Source organism: Megalops cyprinoides, chromosome 14 (genome assembly GCF_013368585.1).
Source record: "Megalops cyprinoides isolate fMegCyp1 chromosome 14, fMegCyp1.pri, whole genome shotgun sequence".
Lineage (NCBI taxonomy): Eukaryota > Metazoa > Chordata > Actinopteri > Elopiformes > Megalopidae > Megalops > Megalops cyprinoides.
The window spans coordinates 13,682,510-13,701,695 of record NC_050596.1 but is presented as its reverse complement, the minus strand read 5'-3'; the positions used below and the strand labels follow the sequence as shown (position 1 = coordinate 13,701,695).

General features: G+C 50.4%; 1 protein-coding gene across 4 annotated transcripts in view; it reads left to right on the top strand.

Moving 5' to 3' along the window:
- The window catches only part of itsn1 (intersectin 1 (SH3 domain protein)), a 53,036-nt gene that overhangs the window by 16,335 nt on the left and 17,515 nt on the right, over nt 1-19,186 (top strand). The window contains exons 3-21 of one of the 4 annotated variants that reach the window (XM_036544820.1): nt 228-248; nt 1,058-1,153; nt 2,451-2,514; nt 3,366-3,526; nt 4,381-4,557; nt 4,866-4,944; nt 6,831-6,940; nt 7,366-7,429; nt 7,612-7,749; nt 8,163-8,275; nt 8,742-9,004; nt 9,922-10,071; nt 10,451-10,591; nt 11,502-11,589; nt 12,272-12,411; nt 16,560-16,669; nt 16,766-16,974; nt 17,338-17,459; nt 18,238-18,252. In XM_036544820.1, the coding sequence (XP_036400713.1) occupies nt 228-248; nt 1,058-1,153; nt 2,451-2,514; nt 3,366-3,526; nt 4,381-4,557; nt 4,866-4,944; nt 6,831-6,940; nt 7,366-7,429; nt 7,612-7,749; nt 8,163-8,275; nt 8,742-9,004; nt 9,922-10,071; nt 10,451-10,591; nt 11,502-11,589; nt 12,272-12,411; nt 16,560-16,669; nt 16,766-16,974; nt 17,338-17,459; nt 18,238-18,252 (2,261 nt within the window). The remainder of the gene's footprint in view (nt 1-227; nt 249-1,057; nt 1,154-2,450; nt 2,515-3,365; nt 3,527-4,380; nt 4,558-4,865; nt 4,945-6,830; nt 6,941-7,365; nt 7,430-7,611; nt 7,750-8,162; nt 8,276-8,741; nt 9,005-9,921; nt 10,072-10,450; nt 10,592-11,501; nt 11,590-12,271; nt 12,412-16,559; nt 16,670-16,765; nt 16,975-17,337; nt 17,460-18,237; nt 18,253-19,186) is intronic. The other 3 variants (XM_036544822.1, XM_036544821.1, XM_036544823.1) reach the window with 3 other exon arrangements.

Here is a 19,186-nt window from a genome sequence, read left to right as displayed (position 1 = left end):
GCAGACGTATTTTTAAACATCCGTGTGTGTGTGTGTGTGGGTGTGTCTTTGTCTTTGTCTGTCTGTCTGTCTGTGTATCTTTGTCTTTGTGTGTGTGTCTGTTTGTCTGTATGTCCTTGTATTTGTGTGTGTGTGTGTGTGTCTGTCTGTGTGTGTCTTTGTATTTGTATGTCTGTGTGTGCGCATGCATTTTCTCTGTGTCTCCCCTGTCTCCGTCCTGTTTGTAGAAGCACAGCACGGTGAGAGTGGTAAGTGCACCTCGGTGTGGCGGGGTTGGGCCGGGCCTGTTAGGTCACCTGTCCCGCAGGTGTACACAGATGCCACGTGGTCTGTGTGGTAACGTATCCCGGGAACACCTCCTCACCCTCCAGCGCCTCTCGCTCGCCATCTCTGTCCCTGCTCTCATCGGCTCCCCTCTTCCCGACAGCGGGGCGAGAGCGAGGACACCGACCGAGGAGGTCCTCGGACGCCTCCCGCCACCCCCGTCCCCTCCAGCCTCAGCGACGCCGCTAACGGGCCCACTTTCACTCTCAGGCACCATCTCTCCATCATGCTGTAACCCGATCCCCTTCCTCTCTCTGCAGTGTACCTGCCTCCCTGTGACAAAGGACATGACAGGCAGCCACACGCACTGACCCGCACAGAGACACGCACACGCACTGAGACCCAGAGGGCGCTGACCCGAGCTCCTTGTGTCCTTTGTGTTGTGGCTGACATTTTAATGTCATTTTCTCCTGCTTCATTTAGCACACAGTGAATCAGCAGGGTTTGCTCTATGGATGAGTTATAAATGTGCACGTGCAGCAGGGCAAAGTGATGAGCTCTGGTGTACAACACCTCTGGGGGGGGGGGGGGGGGTCAATGAGGGGATCTGCGCTCTGTGAGGTCATTCTCTTAACCCATTCATTGCCACTCTGACTCATATGCCATCTTTAATTGCAGCGAAACACAGCAGGACATCATAATACCGCTGATTACAGTAACCCATAACGACAATAACCTCTTCAGCCGAATGTTGTGTTGCTGCTTACCGACGGCCTCTCTCTGCCCGTTTTAGGGGGTCTGGATGCCTGGGTCATCTCCGTAGACGAGCGGGCCAAACATGACCAGCAGTTCCACAGCCTGGCCCCCACCCCCGCCGGCTTCATCACAGGTCAGCGTGCTGTTTTTCCTTAGCCTGTGCTGCCGGTAACAACAGCGATAAGGAGCTGTGCCAACACCACGCCTTGCACCCCATGTGAAGGATTTCAAACTGCATTGCAGTGAAGAGCGCCACCTGGGTGCCTGGATGAAGCATCGCTGTGTTGTGTTGCACCAGAGTGCTCCCTACGCATGGTGTGGCATGTGGTTGTCCAGTTAGCACAGAGGGCATCTTGCTGTTGAAATGGGGAGGCGATAATGTGGAGAGCAGCTGGTGTTGCGGGCTTCCTTGAGCGGAGGGATCTCTTTGTGCTGAATGGAAAGATAGAGATGGGGAGGGCACTTCCTGTTTCCCTGTGGTGTGTTTCGTTTCGCTTGCCTGCCCCTTCTTACCCCGATGGGACGGTTTTCCCTGAATAAACAGCAGCTCTGGGGCACCACTGAAGCGTGAAAGATGCTCTGTACAGTGACCCTACAGGGTGTCTCTTCAACAAAAGCAGCACCTTAAAACCAGCACCTTACCTTATCATTTAACACATGGATCTTAGTGGAGAATGACACTTACTTGTAAGGTCTTTGGAAGTAATCTGGAAGGATTTCAATTCTGAGGATTTAAATTTACATCGTAAAAGTAGCGTTCAGCGGATGCTCTTATCCAGAGGGACCTGAACAGTAGTGCAGGGCTAATTTGTTCATAAGAGAGCCAGATATGCATAAGGGAGCTGACAGACAAGCTGACTACCGTTGAGTTGAATAGCAGCGTTAGGGTCATGATGGGTCTCTGGGGTCCCTCACCTCCAGGTACTTTTAAAACACCTGTCAGTGTTCATGCAAAATCCTGGCCTGGTTTTTTTTAATTGTTTAATTTTCTAGACAACTGCTATAAGAGACCCTTGCAGAAGTTAGCTTGAAAAGCTTTTCTTTTTTGTTCCTGTTGCTTCACTCTGACAAATTACCTTTTAAGAGGGTCTGTGTCTTACAGAGGTGCATTTGAGGAGCACTTCATTTCTACAGGGGTGCTGTGGGCTGCAGTCAGAGAGAACAGCTTACAGTGGTTTACTGTGGAGCAATGGTGCACACTCACGATGTTTTCGCAGTTAGAAGGGCGTATTATAATGAGCACTGTGCTTTTTTTTAGGCCTTTTGGTATCTGTGCTGTTTGAAATACACGTTGAAAGGAGCCCTATATGTATTTTGGGGGAGGCCGCTGTGGGTGTCTGTGGTTGACACTCTCTCGGTGCGGTTGCTCTGTGGTCACGTGTGAATGCTCTTTGTGTGAATCTCTTCTTTTTCTCTCCCTCACTCCACAGGCGACCAGGCCAGGAACTTCTTCCTCCAGTCCGGCCTGCCTCCTCCCATCCTCGCACAGATATGGTAAGCGTCTCGTTACGGACCGTTAACGGACATCGCCCTCCGCAGCACGAACCCACTTCACTCAGCGAAGATGGAAAACCGAGTCCGCCGGAAGTTAAACGGGGACGCGCTTGTCTGTATATAGGAGTCTAGCGGTGCGGTCGGTGAGGTCACGGCTCGCTGCTCACGCCGCCATGTGAACACTCCTGCCCTGGCCCGTGTCCTTACGCTGAGCGCCTGTGGCGTAGCCAGCCTGTAACAGCCCCCTCTCTGATCAGATTAGCGCTGCGCTCCCAGCCCTGGCTGACGTGAAGCGGTTTATGTGCCGTCACTGCTCATCATGACATATAAGGCAGTTTACTGTGTGATCCTATCACAGGCAGACACAGTCCAGATTGCCTGCTCTCTCTCGCAAATATGGGTGTTCCTTCTCCTGTTGTTTTTGCTCATTAATGATTGAATCGATTTGTACGAGGCGGTTTGGACCTGCTCCTGTTGTGAGGCAGGTCCCTGTTTCCAGACAGGAGGAGGCTCTGAAGGGCCTGCTAATGTGCGTGTCTGGTGTTGTGTTGGTGTACTTTGCGTCACTGTTCTGTTAGCCTGGGGGCATCCCTTCCACATCCTCATCCTATCTGCTTTTCTTTCTGCCTCCTCCATCTTGTAACATTCTTCCCTCTCTCTTTACTTTTTACCTCTCCCTCTCTTCCCTATCCTGCCTCTTTCTCCTTTCCCTCTCTACCTTGCTTTCCCCTACCTCCCCTTCTGTCTCTCTACATCTCTCTCCTCTCTGTCCCTCTCTCTCTCTCTCTCTCTCTCTCTCTCTCTCTCTCTCTCTCTCTCTCTCTCTCTCTCTCTCTCCTGCACTTGTGCAGGGCCCTGGCTGACATGAACAACGATGGGAAGATGGACATCCACGAGTTCTCCATCGCCATGAAGCTGATCAAGCTGAAGCTGCAGGGGCACCCTCTGCCCCCCTCGCTGCCCCCCGCCATGAAGCAGCCGCCCATCGCCCTGCCCCCGGCCCCGCCCTTCGGTAGGGATGTCAGGCCGCCTGGGGAGGTCACAGAGCCAAAACGTGTTGAGGATCATGCTTAAAATAGCAGCGTCACTTAAGCATTGCGTATCCGTGCCATAGACTCTTCGTCTGCACTGTAAAGAGTTAATAACCCACCCTTACCAGAAAGAGTGATTCATACAGTACAGTCTTAAAACCTGGGAGGAGCAGCTGACAGGGAGGCAGAGTTTACTGATTGATATCTCCTTTATGATTGGCTACTGTTAAAAATCTGTAATTGGAGGTGAATTGAGAGAGACTCTGAGAATCACAGCAGTGTGCGCACGTGCGTGTGTGTGTGTGTGTGCGTGTGTGTGTGTGTGAGTGCGTGTGTGTGCGTGTGTGTGTGTGTGCGTGTGTGTGCGTGTGTGTGTGTGCGTGTGCGTGTGTGTGTGTCTGTGTGTGTGTGCGTGTGTGTGCGTGTGTGTGTGTGCGTGTGCGTGTGTGTGTGTCTGTGTGTGTGTGTGTGTGTGTGTCTGTGTGTGTGTGCGTGTGTGCGTGTGTGTGTGTGTGTGTGTGCGTGTGTGCGTGTGTGTGTGTTTGTGTGCGTGTGTGTGAGTGCGTGTGTGTGTGTGTGTGTGTGTGTGCGTGTGTGTGTGTTTGTGTGTGTTTGTGTGTGGTGTGTGTGTGTGTGTGTGTGTTTGTGCCTGCGAAAGCTGTTAAGGTCTTAATGAATGACAATGTGTGCTTCCTCCATACATTTTATAATTATTATTATTATTATTATTATTGTAATTATTGTGAGTAATGTATTCCTTTTGTGTGTGTGTGCGCGGTGATGGAGGGACAGAGTTTATGTTTTTAACTCTACCACTTTCTGCACCTCTTTGCAGCTATGGGAGGTATGCCCCCGATGCCAAACCTCCCAGGGGTACCCCCTGTGCCCCTCCCTCCTCTAGCAGGGGTGGGCATGTCCCCCCCTCTCGTGTCATCAGTGCCCCCGCCTGTGCCCCCCATGGCCAACGGAGCACCCGCCATGATCCAGCCCCTGCCCGGCTTCACACACCCAGGTATGCCCTTTTATGCCCCCTAGTGGTTGAAAATATTAAAGCTGTGCTCTCCCCTACGCATACCCTCTCTCCCTTTTTTGGGGATGGGTGCTGCTACGCCATTAAGGTAGTAAAGAGAGTGTGTTGCATTACCGTTTATAAAAAGATATTCAGAAGTGTTTGTGTTCTTTTGTCTTATGAAAATATTAATTTTTGTTAGAGAATATTACAGTATGTGAGGCGGAATGCATGCTGAGTGTTTAAGAGAATTGCCATTAAAGCATTGTGGTAGGAAGTACAGTGACCCCTTTGTGATTTCTGTCTCTCAGCCACGGCGCTAAACAAAAGCTCCTCTTTCAACCGCTCCAGTGTCAAGTTGCAGAAGGGACAGTCGTTTGAGACGCCCAGGTGAGCGCTCCTCCATTCCCAGGGGCTTCTGACAGTGGCAGACCTAACCCAGTGGAATGCCGGGCTGCTGTTAACCATGATGGACAAGTGGTCCGCATCCCTGCTGTGTATGTGTGTGCGTGTGTGTGTGTTCATATATGTATGTATGTGTGCGCGTGCGTGCGTGTGCGTGTGTGTGTGTGTGTGTGCGCGCGTGCGTGTGTGTGTGTGTGTGCGCGTGTGTGTGTGTGTTCATGTATGTATGTGTGTATGTGTCTGCCGGGGTCTGCGTGTGTGTGTGTGTGCGTGCGTATGTGCGTGCGTATGTGCGTGCGTGTGCGTGTGCGTGTGCGTGTGTGTGTGTGTGTGTGTGTGCGCGTGCGTGCGTGTGTGTGTGTGTGTGTGTGTGTGTGTGTGTGTGTGTGTGTGTGTTCATATATGTATGTATGTGTGCGCGTGCGTGTGTGTGTGTGTGCGCGCGTGCGTGTGTGTGTGTGTGTGTGTGTGTGTGTGTGTGTGTGTGTGTGTGTGTGTGTTCATATATGTATGTATGTGTGCGCGTGCGTGCGTGTGCGTGTGTGTGTGTGTGTGTGCGCGCGTGCGTGTGTGTGTGTGTGTGCGCGTGTGTGTGTGTGTTCATGTATGTATGTGTGTATGTGTCTGCCGGGGTCTGCGTGTGTGTGTGTGTGCGTGCGTATGTGCGTGCGTATGTGCGTGCGTATGTGTGTGCGTGTGCGCGTGTGTGTGTGTGTGTGTGTGTGTGTGTGTGTGTGTGTGTGTGTGTGTGTGTGTTCATATATGTATGTATGTGTGCGCGCGCGTGCGTGCGTGCGTGTGTGTGTGTGTGCGCGCGTGCGTGCGTGCGTGTGTGTGTGTGTGTGTGTGTGTGTGTGTGTGTGTTCATATATGTATGTATGTGTGCGCGTGCGTGCGTGTGTGTGTGTGTGTGTGTGTGCGCGCGCGTGTGTGTGTGTGTGTGTGTGCGCGCGCAGGTTCTGCCTCTCGTGCTGAGGCTGCTGTTTGCCCTCTGCTTCCTCAGCAGTCACGCCTCTCTTCCGGCTGTTGATTGTGACAGTGAGAGACGCGCACACGTAACAACTGTAACACCAGCGCATGACTTCCTCCCATGATGCTGTGCAGGCAGACGCAGTGAGCACTCTGTAAGGGTGAGATTAGGACATCGGGGGGGGGACTGCGATCCCCCCATTAGAGATAAAAGCGTCCTGTAGGAAACAAAGAGATCTTTTACGAAGAGTGGAGAAATGGACGAATTTGCATGGGACCGAGCTTTCAATATGAGCTTCTTTTTGTAAGTTTTTTTTTTACTTGTTTTTATGCTGTGGCGACATGTTTGAGATGGTGGAGCTATAATGGGTTTGACTGAACTGCATTTGATTATCCTGATTTGATTTGGGGTCTGAAACAGGCTCTTTTTGAAGATGGCTGCTGTTTTGCAATCTGCACGAGACTGAAACAGCTGACGGAAGTGAAACAGAGCTTTTTCCACGCTAAAACTCAGAACAGCACCCGGCACAGACCATGGGAACATTCCTTAAGATAATTTAGTCATGATGATTACTCTGGAAAACTGCTCTTAAAATCCTGTGCTCTCTGGACAACAGTTTGCTGTCTTGTTCTACTGTCTCCACAGGGACGTTACTGCTGTACTGTTAACACTGCAGGTTTAAGTTTTGACAAAAACAGCATCCATGTTGTTGACCTAGCAGGCCAGGTTCAAAGCTTGCTTGCTTGTGAGGAAAGAAAAACACATTTGGAAATGTTTTTGTTTGGTCTCCGCAGTGCGTGATTGGATTCTGGAACATCTCCTTTCCTGGTGTACCGTGTAGGAGTCTCAGAGGTTCGGCCTTTAACCTTGTGTCTCTCTCTAACCCTCCCCCCACCCCCAGTGCCCCGGCAGCGCCGCCGCCTACAGACTGGGCCGTCCCGCAGTCCTCCCGGCTAAAGTACCGCCAGCTGTTCAACAGCCACGACAAGATGATGAGCGGACACCTCACAGGTACATTAAATTACATGACATCGCATCGTGTAGCAGACAGTGTGAGACCAGGCTAACAACACTCCCAGTCCAGTGAGTGAGAGCATAACACTACTCAAGCCCTACCCTATGTTAACTTGTGCAACCTGACTAGACAAGGGAAGCCAAGGTACGGTGGCATCCTCTCTTGGCTGTCTTACATTATTACATCACATTCATTAATTATTGTACATATCATCACACCACATGTTGCTTTATACACGTTAATTCACCTTGCTGCTTCCGTGTGGTGCGTGTGAGTGTTAAGTTGGGTTGAACTTTGATGTGGCTGCCGAGGGTGGGTAAGGTTTGCTCTCGCTGATGTTTGCATGACAGGTTGCTCTGTTATTTTAATCATTAGATATCTCTAAATATCTGTGTTTCTTTTCTACATATCATCTTTGTAGGGCCTCAAGCGAGAACCATCTTGATGCAGTCCAGTTTACCACAAGCCCAGCTGGCGTCCATCTGGTGAGATCCCAATCCAGCATGAAAAGAAAACGCACACAGCTGCATACAGCTGGCGTCCGGACTCCTCCGCACCGACCGCTGCTCCGCACTGCTAACCTGACGCACTTCCCACGCATCCCAAGAATCCCGGGAATGTGATGAGCTCGGGTAGAGACGGCCTTCTGTCTGTCCCTGTGCTGCAGGAACCTGTCGGACATCGATCAGGACGGGAAGCTGACGGCGGAGGAGTTCATCCTGGCCATGCACCTGATCGACATGGCCATGTCCGGCCTGCCGCTGCCCCCGGTCCTGCCCCCCGACCTCATTCCCCCGACCTTCAGGTGAGGAAACGACGTCCGCCTCGCTGTGCGGTGGAGTGTGAGCGCCCCCTACTGGTCAGACTGCCGAGTGTTGTTTTTTTGTTGGCGCGACTGATTTTTAGTTGATTTGTGTGTCTCTTGCATGTGTGTGACCGTGATTCTGACTTGATAACTAATGCACATCAGCGTATGTGACTCTTTTTTTAGTACATTGCCTTTGTTTGTGTATCTGTGACAGTAAATTTTGAGTTGATTACTCTTGTCTACTGTCTGACCGTAGGAACGTTGCTCTTGTCTGTCAGTGTCAATGTGACGGTGATTTTTGTGTTGATTGACGCAGCCTGTTGGCATGCACGACAGCAGTGTGACCGGGGTCTTGAGCGCATTATCGTGCGTGACTGTGATTTCTGTGTTGATTACTCTCGCCCGTCCAGAAGAGTCCGCTCAGGCAGCGGGATCTCGGTGGCCAGCCTGCACGTGGTCGACCAGCGGGTATCAGAGGAGCCGGAGGAGGAGGAACAACAGAACGCAGATAAGAAGCTGCCAGGTAAGGGGCAGGGGTCAGGGGTCGGGGGTCAGGGGTCGGGGGTCACCGGAATCAAGAAGAATTTTATTACATCATCTCCGCTTTCACCATGGGCTCAGATGTTCAGGCATCAGGTACAGAAATCTGTGACAGTGTAGCATAGTGGTAATGAGCAAGACTCGTAACTGAAAGGTTGCCAGTTTGAATCCCTGCCTGGGCACTACTGTTGTACCTTTGGGAAAGGTACTCAACCCAGAATTACCTCAGTAAATATCCAGCTATGTAAATGGGTAATGTGAAAAAATGGTAACTGAAGTCGCTCTGGATAAGAGTGTCTGCCAAATACCAGTAACGCAATGTTAATATTTAATTTTCTTAAGCAAGTGCATAGCATTTTATCTATAGTTTACCAACAGGGACCTGGAGTGGCGGTAGTGTTTACGTACAACCTGCGCCCGGACTCATTCTCTGTTCCTCTTTTCCTCAGTGACGTTCGAGGACAAGAAGCGGGAGAACTTCGAGCGGGGGAACCTGGAGCTGGAGAAGCGGCGGCAGGCCCTGCTGGAGCAGCAGAGGAAGGAGCAGGAGAGGCTGGCCACGCTGGAGAGGCAGGAGCAGGAGCGGAAGGAGCGGGAGCGTCTGGAGCAGGAGAGACGCCGCCAGCAGGAGCTGGAGAAGCAGCTGGAGAAGCAGAGGGAGCTGGAGAGGCAGAGGGAGGAGGAGAGGCGCAGGGAGATCGAGAGGAGAGAGGTGAGGGGGAGAGGCGCAAGGAGACCGAGAGGAGAGAGGTGAGGGGGAGAGGCGCAAGGAGACCGAGAGGAGAGAGGTGAGGGGGAGAGGCGCAAGGAGACCGAGAGGAGAGAGGTGAGGGGGAGAGGCGCAAGGAGACCGAGAGGAGAGAGGTGAGGGGGAGAGGCGCAAGGAGATCGAGAGGAGAGAGGTGAGGGGGAGAGGCGCAAGGAGATCGAGAGGAGAGAGGTGAGGGGGGGAGAGAGAGAGGCGCAAGGAGACAGAGAGGAGAGAGGTGAGGGGGAGAGGCGCAAGGAGATCGAGAGGAGAGAGGTGAGGGGGAGAGGCGCAAGGAGACCGAGAGGAGAGAGGTGAGGGGGAGAGGCGCAAGGAGACCGAGAGGAGAGAGGTGAGGGGGGGAGAGACGCAGGAAGATCGAGAGGAGAGAGGTGAGGGGGAGAGAGAGAGAGGCGCAAGGAGACCGAGAGGAGAGAGGTGAGGGAGAGAGATTGGAGGAGATCGAGGGGAGAGAGGTGAAGAGGAGATAAAGTGAGAGAGAGTTGCAAGATTGAGAGGAAGGAGGTACGAAGGAGAGATGCAAGGCGATTGAGAAGAGAGAGGTGGGGGGGGGTGAGAGATGCAGGGAGATCTGGGGAAGAGAGGTGAGGAGGAGAGGGAGAGACAAGGAAATTGAGGAGAGTTGAGGGTGGTGAGGACAAACAGGAGATTTGGAAGAAAGTGAGGTGAGGAGGTTGGGAGGGCAGGTTGATCGAAGTGTGTCAGAGAGGGACGGCCTGTATAAACCTGCAAATGCGAGCATGCGTCTGTGCACGTGGAGGGACTGTGTACTTGAGTGAGCTGGTTTGTGAGGGACAGTGTGTGCAATGTGTGTGCGTGTGTGGAGTGTGGTGTGCTGAGCTCCTCCGTGCCCCCCCCAGGCGGCGAAGCGGGAGCTGGAGCGCCAGAGGCAGCTGGAGTGGGAGAGGAACCGGCGGCAGGAGCTGCTCACCCAGAGGAACCGCGAGCAGGAGAACATCGTGCTGCTCAAGGCCCGAAAGAAGACGCTGGAGTTCGAGCTGGAGGCCCTGGTAACAAGGAGACCCCGGTTACCCACTAATACAGGCTCACACTTTAGAGACATCAGAATCAACCATTCATTCATACACGTAATTCATATCTATTATCAGTGTTAGTAATATAGACCCCAGGTCCATGAGAGGGAGTCATCGTTGGGAAAAATTTCAAACACCAGGAAAGAGTCTGTTTGTGCAAGTCACAAACAATTAGAATCATACTGGTTGTGAAAACTGAAAAATACGCATTGGATTGAGGAAAAATAGTTGCAGATTTAAAAGATGCACGGTCATCACTTTGAATGACCTTAAAGTGATCTCAGGCTGGCTGCACTTCCCTTCGTTGAAAGGCGAATGACTCGGCCTCTCCGCGTTGTTCTTCCCCCTCCCGCAGAACGATAAGAAGCAGCAGCTGGAGGGGAAGCTCCAGGACATCCGCTTCCGCCTGTCGGCGCAGCGGCACGAGATCGAGAGCACCAACAAGACCCGCGAGACGCGCATCGCCGAGATCACGCACCTCCAGAGGCAGCTGCAGGTACGGGGGCGGCACGGTGTTGGAGGAGCTAGGATTTCGTCCCAGGCGGTTACCCCGGCTCTGTTGGTCCAGAAGATCGTTCGCTAGCTTTCTGTGTACATGTATTCTGGTGCATTTCCCAAAATGTATTGCAGTCAAATATAAATTTAAATTTAATTTTAAAATGTATACACACACACACACACACACACACATATATCTATATGTGTATATATGTGTATATACATATATACACTTTATTCCTTTATATAAATATGTGTGTTTAGTGTGGTAAAACATATACAGATGCTCCTCGACTGACGATGGGGTTACGCCCTGATAAACCCATCGTAAGTCGAAAATGCATTTAATACATCTAACCTACCAAACATCATAGCTTAGCCTAGCCTACCTTAAACGTGCTCAGAACACTTACATTTAGTTGGGCAAAATCATCTAACACAAAGCCTATTTTATAATAAAGTGTTGAATATTTCATGTAATTTATTGAATACTGGATGTGAAAACACAATATTCGAAAAACGCTGGCAACATAGTACACTGAGTATCGGTTATTTACCCTCGTGATCGTGTGGCTGACTGGCGCTGCTGCTGCCCAGCATCGCGAGTGATGAGTATCACTTTCACACCATCGTAAGTCGGGGACCGTCTGTATAGAAATATGTGTTTACCTGTGGGGCACAAGTGCAGTCTTTAGTTGTAACATATCATTGTAGTAAAAAATACCAAACCAAGTAAACAGTGGAGTTAAGTAAAAGACAGGTCAGAGCCAAAACGCGTGTACACACACACACAGACACACACACACATACACACACACACAATTGGCCTGCTAGCGGTCATACATTCCTCTGGGTTAGAGGTTCAGGATGTCCTCTGCTTGACGAGTCGTCCTTCATCTCGTCTGCAGGAGTCCCAGCAATGGCTGGGCCGTCTGATCCCGGAGAAACAGTGTCTGAACGACCAGCTGAAACAGGTCCAGCAGAACAGCCTGCACAGTGAGTGTCCCGCACGCTGCCACCGGCTGCCACAACCAGGACAGGACAGGAATAAGCCACCACACGCTGTGAAGTAGTGACAGAGATGGAGGCTTTATGAGCTCCGAAAATGTGGAGTTACCAGGTGCCATCAGCAGCTCACTGATTGGACCATTCATTTTTGTTACCCGTGGCAAAATCTTTTGATTGGTAGTGAGTGGAAATTAGTGAGCGACAGCGTAGGCTATTTCCACTTTGTGGAGCTCATGAAGCCTCACTCAAGCATTAAACTGTTAAACCCCCTAGCTCCCTAGGCCTGTATGTGGACAGTCTGCTAACCTCTGTGGAATTCTCTAGCATTTTGTACCTGGGTTGTAGCGGTGTTATGGGTCTTCACCGCCTGATTATTGTTCATCCAAACAAGTGTATTACTTGTACCACATGTGGATAAATCAAACTATTAATATTTGCCCTCTACTAAGACAAATGTCTTAACCTGTTTTCAGTTACTTTTTCCATTATATTTTTTAACATTAGATATTATTACATCACAGGGGACACTTTGAAGTGCAGTGTTAAAGTTACTATGATGTTGCCGTGGTCACTGTGTGTGGGTGTATGTTACTGCTTGAGCGCTGCCACGCTCTGTTGGAGGGGTTCCGACTCCGTAACCCGCTGATGTCACTGATCCCCCCCCCTGCAGGGGACTCCCTGACGACGCTGCGCAAAGCCCTGGAGGTGAAGGAGTCGACCCGGCAGCAGCTGCGGGAGCAGCTGGACACGGTGGAGCGGGAGACGCGGTCCAAACTGCTGGAGATCGACGCCTTCAACAATCAGCTCAAGGTAGACCGTCGCGGACCGCTGAGCTACACAGAGTCATACCACAGCATAATAAGACGTTCCCCACTGGCTCTCTGCTTAGCTTTCAGCAGAGCAGAGCAATTCTGTGATAGGCAGGTGTTTTGCCCAGGGGTTCCACTTGTACATCAATCGACTTTCCGCCACAGAAATCACGACAGATAAGCTCGTATGAGCCGCCTGCCCCCAACAAGGTCACTTACTGACAAAGGCTACAGACGGCCTCTTTGTGACAGTAATGTAATCACAACGAGAGTGAGGTCCCAGAGGTCCGCGATGTGACAGACTGACTCCGTCCTCAGCGGCGCGACTGCGCCGAGGTGTCATTCCCACAAGCTGCGCGGCTCCCCTGCACTGGAGGTGATGGCAGATAGCCCCAGACAGCCGCACTGAGCACGGAGCGCAGCACAAACTGCTCTGTGTGTCTGCACGAGCCCGTAGCCTGTGACCCTGTGTGGTGCTGTTGGTTTATCTGTGTTGTACGTGCCGGTTTTTGTGCAACGCTCCATACATGCACGTGTCACGGTTTGTTTATGTCTGTATGAGCGTGTGTGAGTGGGAGTGTCTGCGCATGCTTGCATGCCGTTGTGTGTTTTTTTGTGTGTATTTTTTTTGTCTGTTTTTTTTTTTTTGCATTTTGTGTGTGTCTGTGTGTGTGTATACATATGTATCTGTGTGATGGATGCAGAATGTAGGCAGAGTGAAGGTGGGTTTGGGTAGAGGACGTTGGGCCCTGAGAGCCAGTGAAAGGCTTGCTCCACGTGATCAGATGCTCTACTCTCATTGTCTTTCTGTTGCTCGCTCTCTGTCGCCTCCTTGTTGGCATCCCGTGACCAACCTACCCCCCCCCCCCGCCCCTCCTCACCCCCCCATCCCAACCTCACGGCCATCATGCCCTGTGATTGTGGCTTTGCTGTCCTCGCCCCTCTCCCCCCCGCCCCGCGTTCCGCCCCGTCCCGTCCTGGGCTCAGTCTCTGGGGCAGTTCTATGAGGCCCACGCTGCCCGGATCGAGGCCCTGCGTCTGGAGCTGCTTCTGGAGGAGCAGAGGGGGCGACAGGTAGCCGCCGGCCCACCGGCCTCTCTCGGACTCTGCTGCCTTGCTGGACAGAAACATACTACTGCACCCTTACAGAAGAATGAATTTTTTTCTTGTTTGAATTTTGCTTGCTAAACTAACCAAAGCAAGTGGATATTGGATGAAAGATGCACTCACAGGCTGCCATACTCACACACTGAGATTCATACTCACTTTGTCTGTATTGTGGTAAGCAGAGCCCAGACCTGCTCCATCTAGATCCATCCCCATGGATTCAAGTTAAGGGGAATGTGGGACCATATGGTTAAGGGAGTAGACACAATCTGTGCTGTGTCTGGCAGCCCTGTCCTCCCTCTGTGTTCTCCCAGACTCAGAGTGAGAGAGTGATCCACAAGAGGGCAGCACTGTGTGTTCACAAAGTGAACCACAAGAGGGCAGCACTCTGTGTTCACCTAGTCACAAAGCGATCCAGAGCATCTGGACTGGAGGTCATACTGTAATGCTGTTGCACTTTTGTCTTTTAACATTAGTAGCTTCTTAAAGGACAGCATACTGTGCGTTCATAAGATCTCGGCTGCAGCATTGGGGTTGGAGTGAAGGGAGGTTCTGTCAGTCTCAGTTTCAGGTTCCAGAAAAAGTCCACCATTTAACAGAAGCAGATGTCCTGAGTTTCTTTATGCTTTGTACCCTCGAGCAACACAAACAAAACAAGGAAGCAAGCTGCTCTCAAAACCTAATTAGAAGTGTGATACACTGTTTTATTTAACTGTTAAGTTCCACCATCATGCTTTTCAGATAAATGACATGTGAGCTGAGCTGTAGTCTTACAGGAGGGTGCTTTTGCAACCCTCGAGGTGTGTATGAGTAATGGCACCGTTGCCGCGCCCTTGACCACAGGTCGTCAGCCTCTTCCAAGTTGTGGGGCTGGTGGACAAAGCAGGGTTGGACTGTTGTCCATCCACAGCATTTTGCAGTACTCTTACCTGAAGGTGCCCCACCTAACACCTCAGCACACCCTTTGACCTTCCGGCTGCCATTTGCTGCGCCTCCCCCTATTACTTCTGGGTTTGCAGCAAAAGGGATGCTTCCCAACTCATTCCAGTTAGTGGCTCCAATGCCTTGTGTTCTCTGGCTAAATCCATTACATTACATTCATTTAGCAGATGCTCTGATCCAGAGCAACTTCCAGCACAAAGAGAAGTGTATCCATTCAAGCTGAATGAGCAACAGTGTCAGACCAGGCCAACAACACTCCCAGACCAGTGAGTATGAGCATAACACTATTCAAGCCCAACCACAAGTTAACTTGTGCAACCTAACTAGACAAGGGGAGTCAAGCGTACTACCATACGTCAGCCACAAATCCAGAGTTGCCACCTCTCACCTGGGAGTTGTGGTTATATGTTTCAAAGAATGCACTACTGTACCATAGATATCAGCAACAAAGAAAATTGACTTTTCAGCAGTCAGTAGTAGTACCCTTTACCAAGTCTTTGTCTTTGACAAAACTGTACAGGGACTCCATTTAAATCCTTCGTCGAGTCTCTGAACTGTACTGAGGCCTTCTGTACCAAGGCTCTGTCTCTGTACAGAGACTGTGTATTGGGTCAGTTCTGAGGGACGTTCTTCTTGAAGTTGTGCCCCATCCATATTGCCTTCAAATGTACGGGCTGCTGAAAACGGGCTTAGTGGAAGCCACACGGGCCGTGTGTAGCCAGCAAATGCAGACTGTGACAGCACAGAAACTGCAACACAGGAGCCCTGATAACATGACTGAGAAGCGCACTGGTCCTGCCTGAAACGAAGGCAAGAACGCATTTAACGCAGGTCTGAAAGTGCATAAACACGCTGTGCCAGCAGCCCTCAGCACCTTCACTGGCGGCCTGATCGGTTATACAAAAAGCTCTGACTTAGGTTTGTTTGTTATTTACGTCCTAAATCATCTTCTCTCCAAGCCTGCCCCAGTTTCCTGTAAATCTGAACAGAGTGTGGAGTTAGGCGGTGTAACGCATAGGCTCTCGTGGTTTTGATGTGGCTGCGGTGTGCTGTGTCAGTTCTGCACTGTGCGCTGTATCTGCGGTGTGATTGCCTGGAGTGATTTGGATTGAAAGCATTCCACTTCAGTTGTGTGTGTGATTGTCTAAGTATTCCGTATTTTGATTTTTTAACTTTGAGTGAATAATCAATGCACCATATACAACAGCTTGCTAATTGCACCATTGGAATTATTCACCTTTTACTTAGTAATAGTTGTATTTTTGGTTTAGCCAGACACAAGCTAAAAGGATCATTACTGTTGCATGCTCATAAATGTAGTTTTATTGTAATACTGCTACAATCAAAGGCTTAGATACAACTGTTAATTCAGAATAGAGAGTCATCTGCTCTTCCCTCATTTAGCAGTCTACACAAGTCAGAAGGTTCCTCTCTTTCCTGTCTCCTCTTTCTCAGTTTCCTTTGTCTGTTTTTCTGTCTCGCTCTCTCGCTTTCTCATTACATTTTCCACAAAGGGTATCGTCAGCAGTATTATCTTGGATACAGGAAAATTAAGAATGGCCTTTTTATACTGCATTGCCCTCTCGCATAATATCTTTAGGCTGGAAAAAAAACAGAACAGAAAAAACACTCAGGTTGTCCAGTCACATTAAATCTGGCAGATGCTGTTACTGAGAGCAACTTATGAAGCAAAGGTACAAAATAGCATGCTATTAGGCCACATGCGCACATTCTGTTTTACCTGACATTACTTACTTTCTCACAGTTTTAATTTATTAAATTTGGTGAAGAAACTGGAAGTTGCAGGAAGTTTGGTGGGGAAATTCCATACGTGGCTTTTTAGAGTACATGAGCTTTTTCTCCACGTAGGATTCAAACCTTCACCCTCTGCTCACAAGTGCAGTCTGCTGACATCCTCTCAGTCCGGTCCAAACCGTGGCCGACGGAAGGATGGCGTGCACACAGTCTTACTCTAGATTATGCCGCTTGCATGGAGTGATGGTGGAGGCCTTGCTGTGCACGGCGGAGCCCCCCCGGGTATCCCCAAACCCCCCTCAACGTACCTCTCCCCTCTATCCGCTATCCCACACTGCACTGCAGGAGCTGAGGGAGATCCACAACAAGCAGCAGAGGCTGAAGCAGAAGGAGCTGGAAGCGGAGGCGCCGGAGCCGGAGCTGGAGAGCAGGGCCCCGGACTCACAGGAGAGCAGGTGAGCGTGTGCGCCAGCAGGGGGCGACGTTTGTCACGGCGCCGCGGTCAGGCTGTGGGATGTGAGTAGGTGACCCTCTACTTTGGCCCTCCTCAGGTTAGAGCCTGTGGGAGATGGCGGGTCGTCCGTGTGGGGGGAGCCAGGTGGGGAGGAGCCCCCCACCCTGCCCTCGCAGGCCTGGATGACGCGGGTGGCGGCGGAGGACGGGCAGAGCAAAAACGACATGCAGGACAAGCTGAACAAGCTCTTCATGCAGACCCCGGAGGCTGGCAAGCCAGCGGCTCAGTCGCCCTGGCCTACGGGAGGTGGGTGTGTCAGTTTGTGTCTTGTCTGTGTGTGTGTGTCTTGTGTGTCTGTGTGCGCGTCTGTATTGTGTGTGGGTGCTTGCATGCCTGCTTGCAACTGTGTGTGTGTTTGTGTGTGCATTTTAAGGTTTGTGCGTGTGTGTGTGTGTGTGTGGTCAGGTGTGTATGTGTGTATGTGTGTGTGTGTGTGTGTGCGCATGGTAAGGTTCGTAAGTATGTGTGTGTGTGTGTGTGTGTGTGTGTGTGTGCATGGTAGGGTTTGTGTTTATGTGTGTGTGTGTGTGCGCGTGTGTGTGTGTCTGTGTGTGTATGGTCAGATGTGTGGCAGCAGTGAGATCTGTGTTATGGGCTTGTCTCTTACAGAGAAGGTCCCTGTGTCAGGCTTCACCCAGGACAAAGTGAAGGTGGTCTTCTACAAAACACTGTACCCCTTTGAAGCGCGCAGTCACGATGAGATCACCATCCAACCCGGTGACATCGTCATGGTAAGAGGCGTGGCCTGTAGAGAGAGGAGCTCTGTAGTCCAGGGCTTCACCCATATAAAAACACCCAACCAGGACTGACACCAAGCCTTACACAGCCAAACCTGCCTGAATACAGACTGAAACAATGGAATGCTCTGTGCTAACACCATTTCTTGTCGTTTACTCTCATTAGCAACACTTGCGATTAACACCGATAACACACATCATTTAAAAGTTCTACTAACAAATTTGCTTTAAAAATCCATAGAATACATTTGGAGAAGCATAGAAGATTGGATACGTACTGCATATTATGAGAACTGAACCATAGCTTTTAGTAAAACGTGCTTTGGTAGAAGTGCAAAGGAAAGTGCAAACTGTTACAAAGCAGATGAAGTTACATACGTAATCAGTACTGACCACTAATCTGATTCATCTAATGTAATTGACTTCAGTTTGAAACTAATCAACACTAAAGTGTTAGGGCATAGTAGAGGCCTAGGATACCTGCTGTTACAGCTGTGTGTGTCAGCATTACAGTCCTGTACTTGCAAAACAGAACATGACGTCACACTACAGCTTGTCATCCTATTTTAGTAACAAAACACAATAAGCACATTTGCTGCTGCCATTATTTCATCACTTGCATAGTTTTAAAGTTAAAATGGTGGTGTGTTAGGCGTATATCTGACGAGCCCGCAGCCCTTAAGGTGTAGGGGGTTGACTGTGCTCCACCCAGGCAGGGTGTCCAGGTACTAACCCCCTGTATCTCTCCCACCCGCGTGCTCTCGTCCTGGAGGTGAAAGGGGAGTGGGTAAGTGCGGGTCAGTTTAACATCGTCCCATCGGTCCCCCCTACACCCTGCTCTCATTGGCTGTTCGAGTCCAGTTGCTTGCTCCGCACCTGCATTCGTTTGATGTCATCCGTTTATTCTTACGAATAAACGAACGTGATGCCGAGTGTTCACAAACGATGGTCCCTTTTTTAGCGATCCACCCTTAAAGAAGGGAGCGGCACGCTTGGGTGAATTTTTGGAAGTCTGTACGTGAGGGAGCTTATTTGTTGTCCCTGTGAGCACACGTCTGCACGCGTGATTTAAGACATTTGTTTTCTCCTCTTCAGGAAACGGTAGACAGCTTTAAAAGTTTTTTTTGGCACATGTGATGTAATTAAGAGGGCCCGGAATACACACAAAAAAAAAAACGGTTCGCCTCAGTCTCACACAGTGCATATCCGTAAGCTTTTTTTAAGAGAGCTGAAACTCTGGAGCCCTTGCAGGAAAAAAAAAAAAAACGCTGTTGGATGCATTGTTTGGGCTCTAATGGCAAACCTGACAGGAACAGCATGGCACTGGGTTGTGGCTTGGGGGACACCGAGCTGTTGTGTCAAGGAATGTCGCAGCAGTGCGAATGTCACCATCTCTATGCTGCCCATCTCCACAACAGTCATCAGCATGCTGAATGTTCCTCACTGCAAGGTGTAGAGACAGCTTGTCCTGCCCTAGACACTCGTACAGGAGAGAAACGTATTCTGCATGAGTCAGAACATTTAAGGATGTGGGGCTGGTGCTGAATATGAAACAAGCTGTTGAATGCACAGCTTATTAGAAGACCCCATGCAAGAGTGGAATCTCATGGTATGTGTGATTTAAGCAAACTGTGGAGTGGAATTTCTCACGAGGATAGGAATTTAATGGAATTTTTCACTGTTAAGTGGAATCTCACTGCATTAGAATCTCAGTATATGGA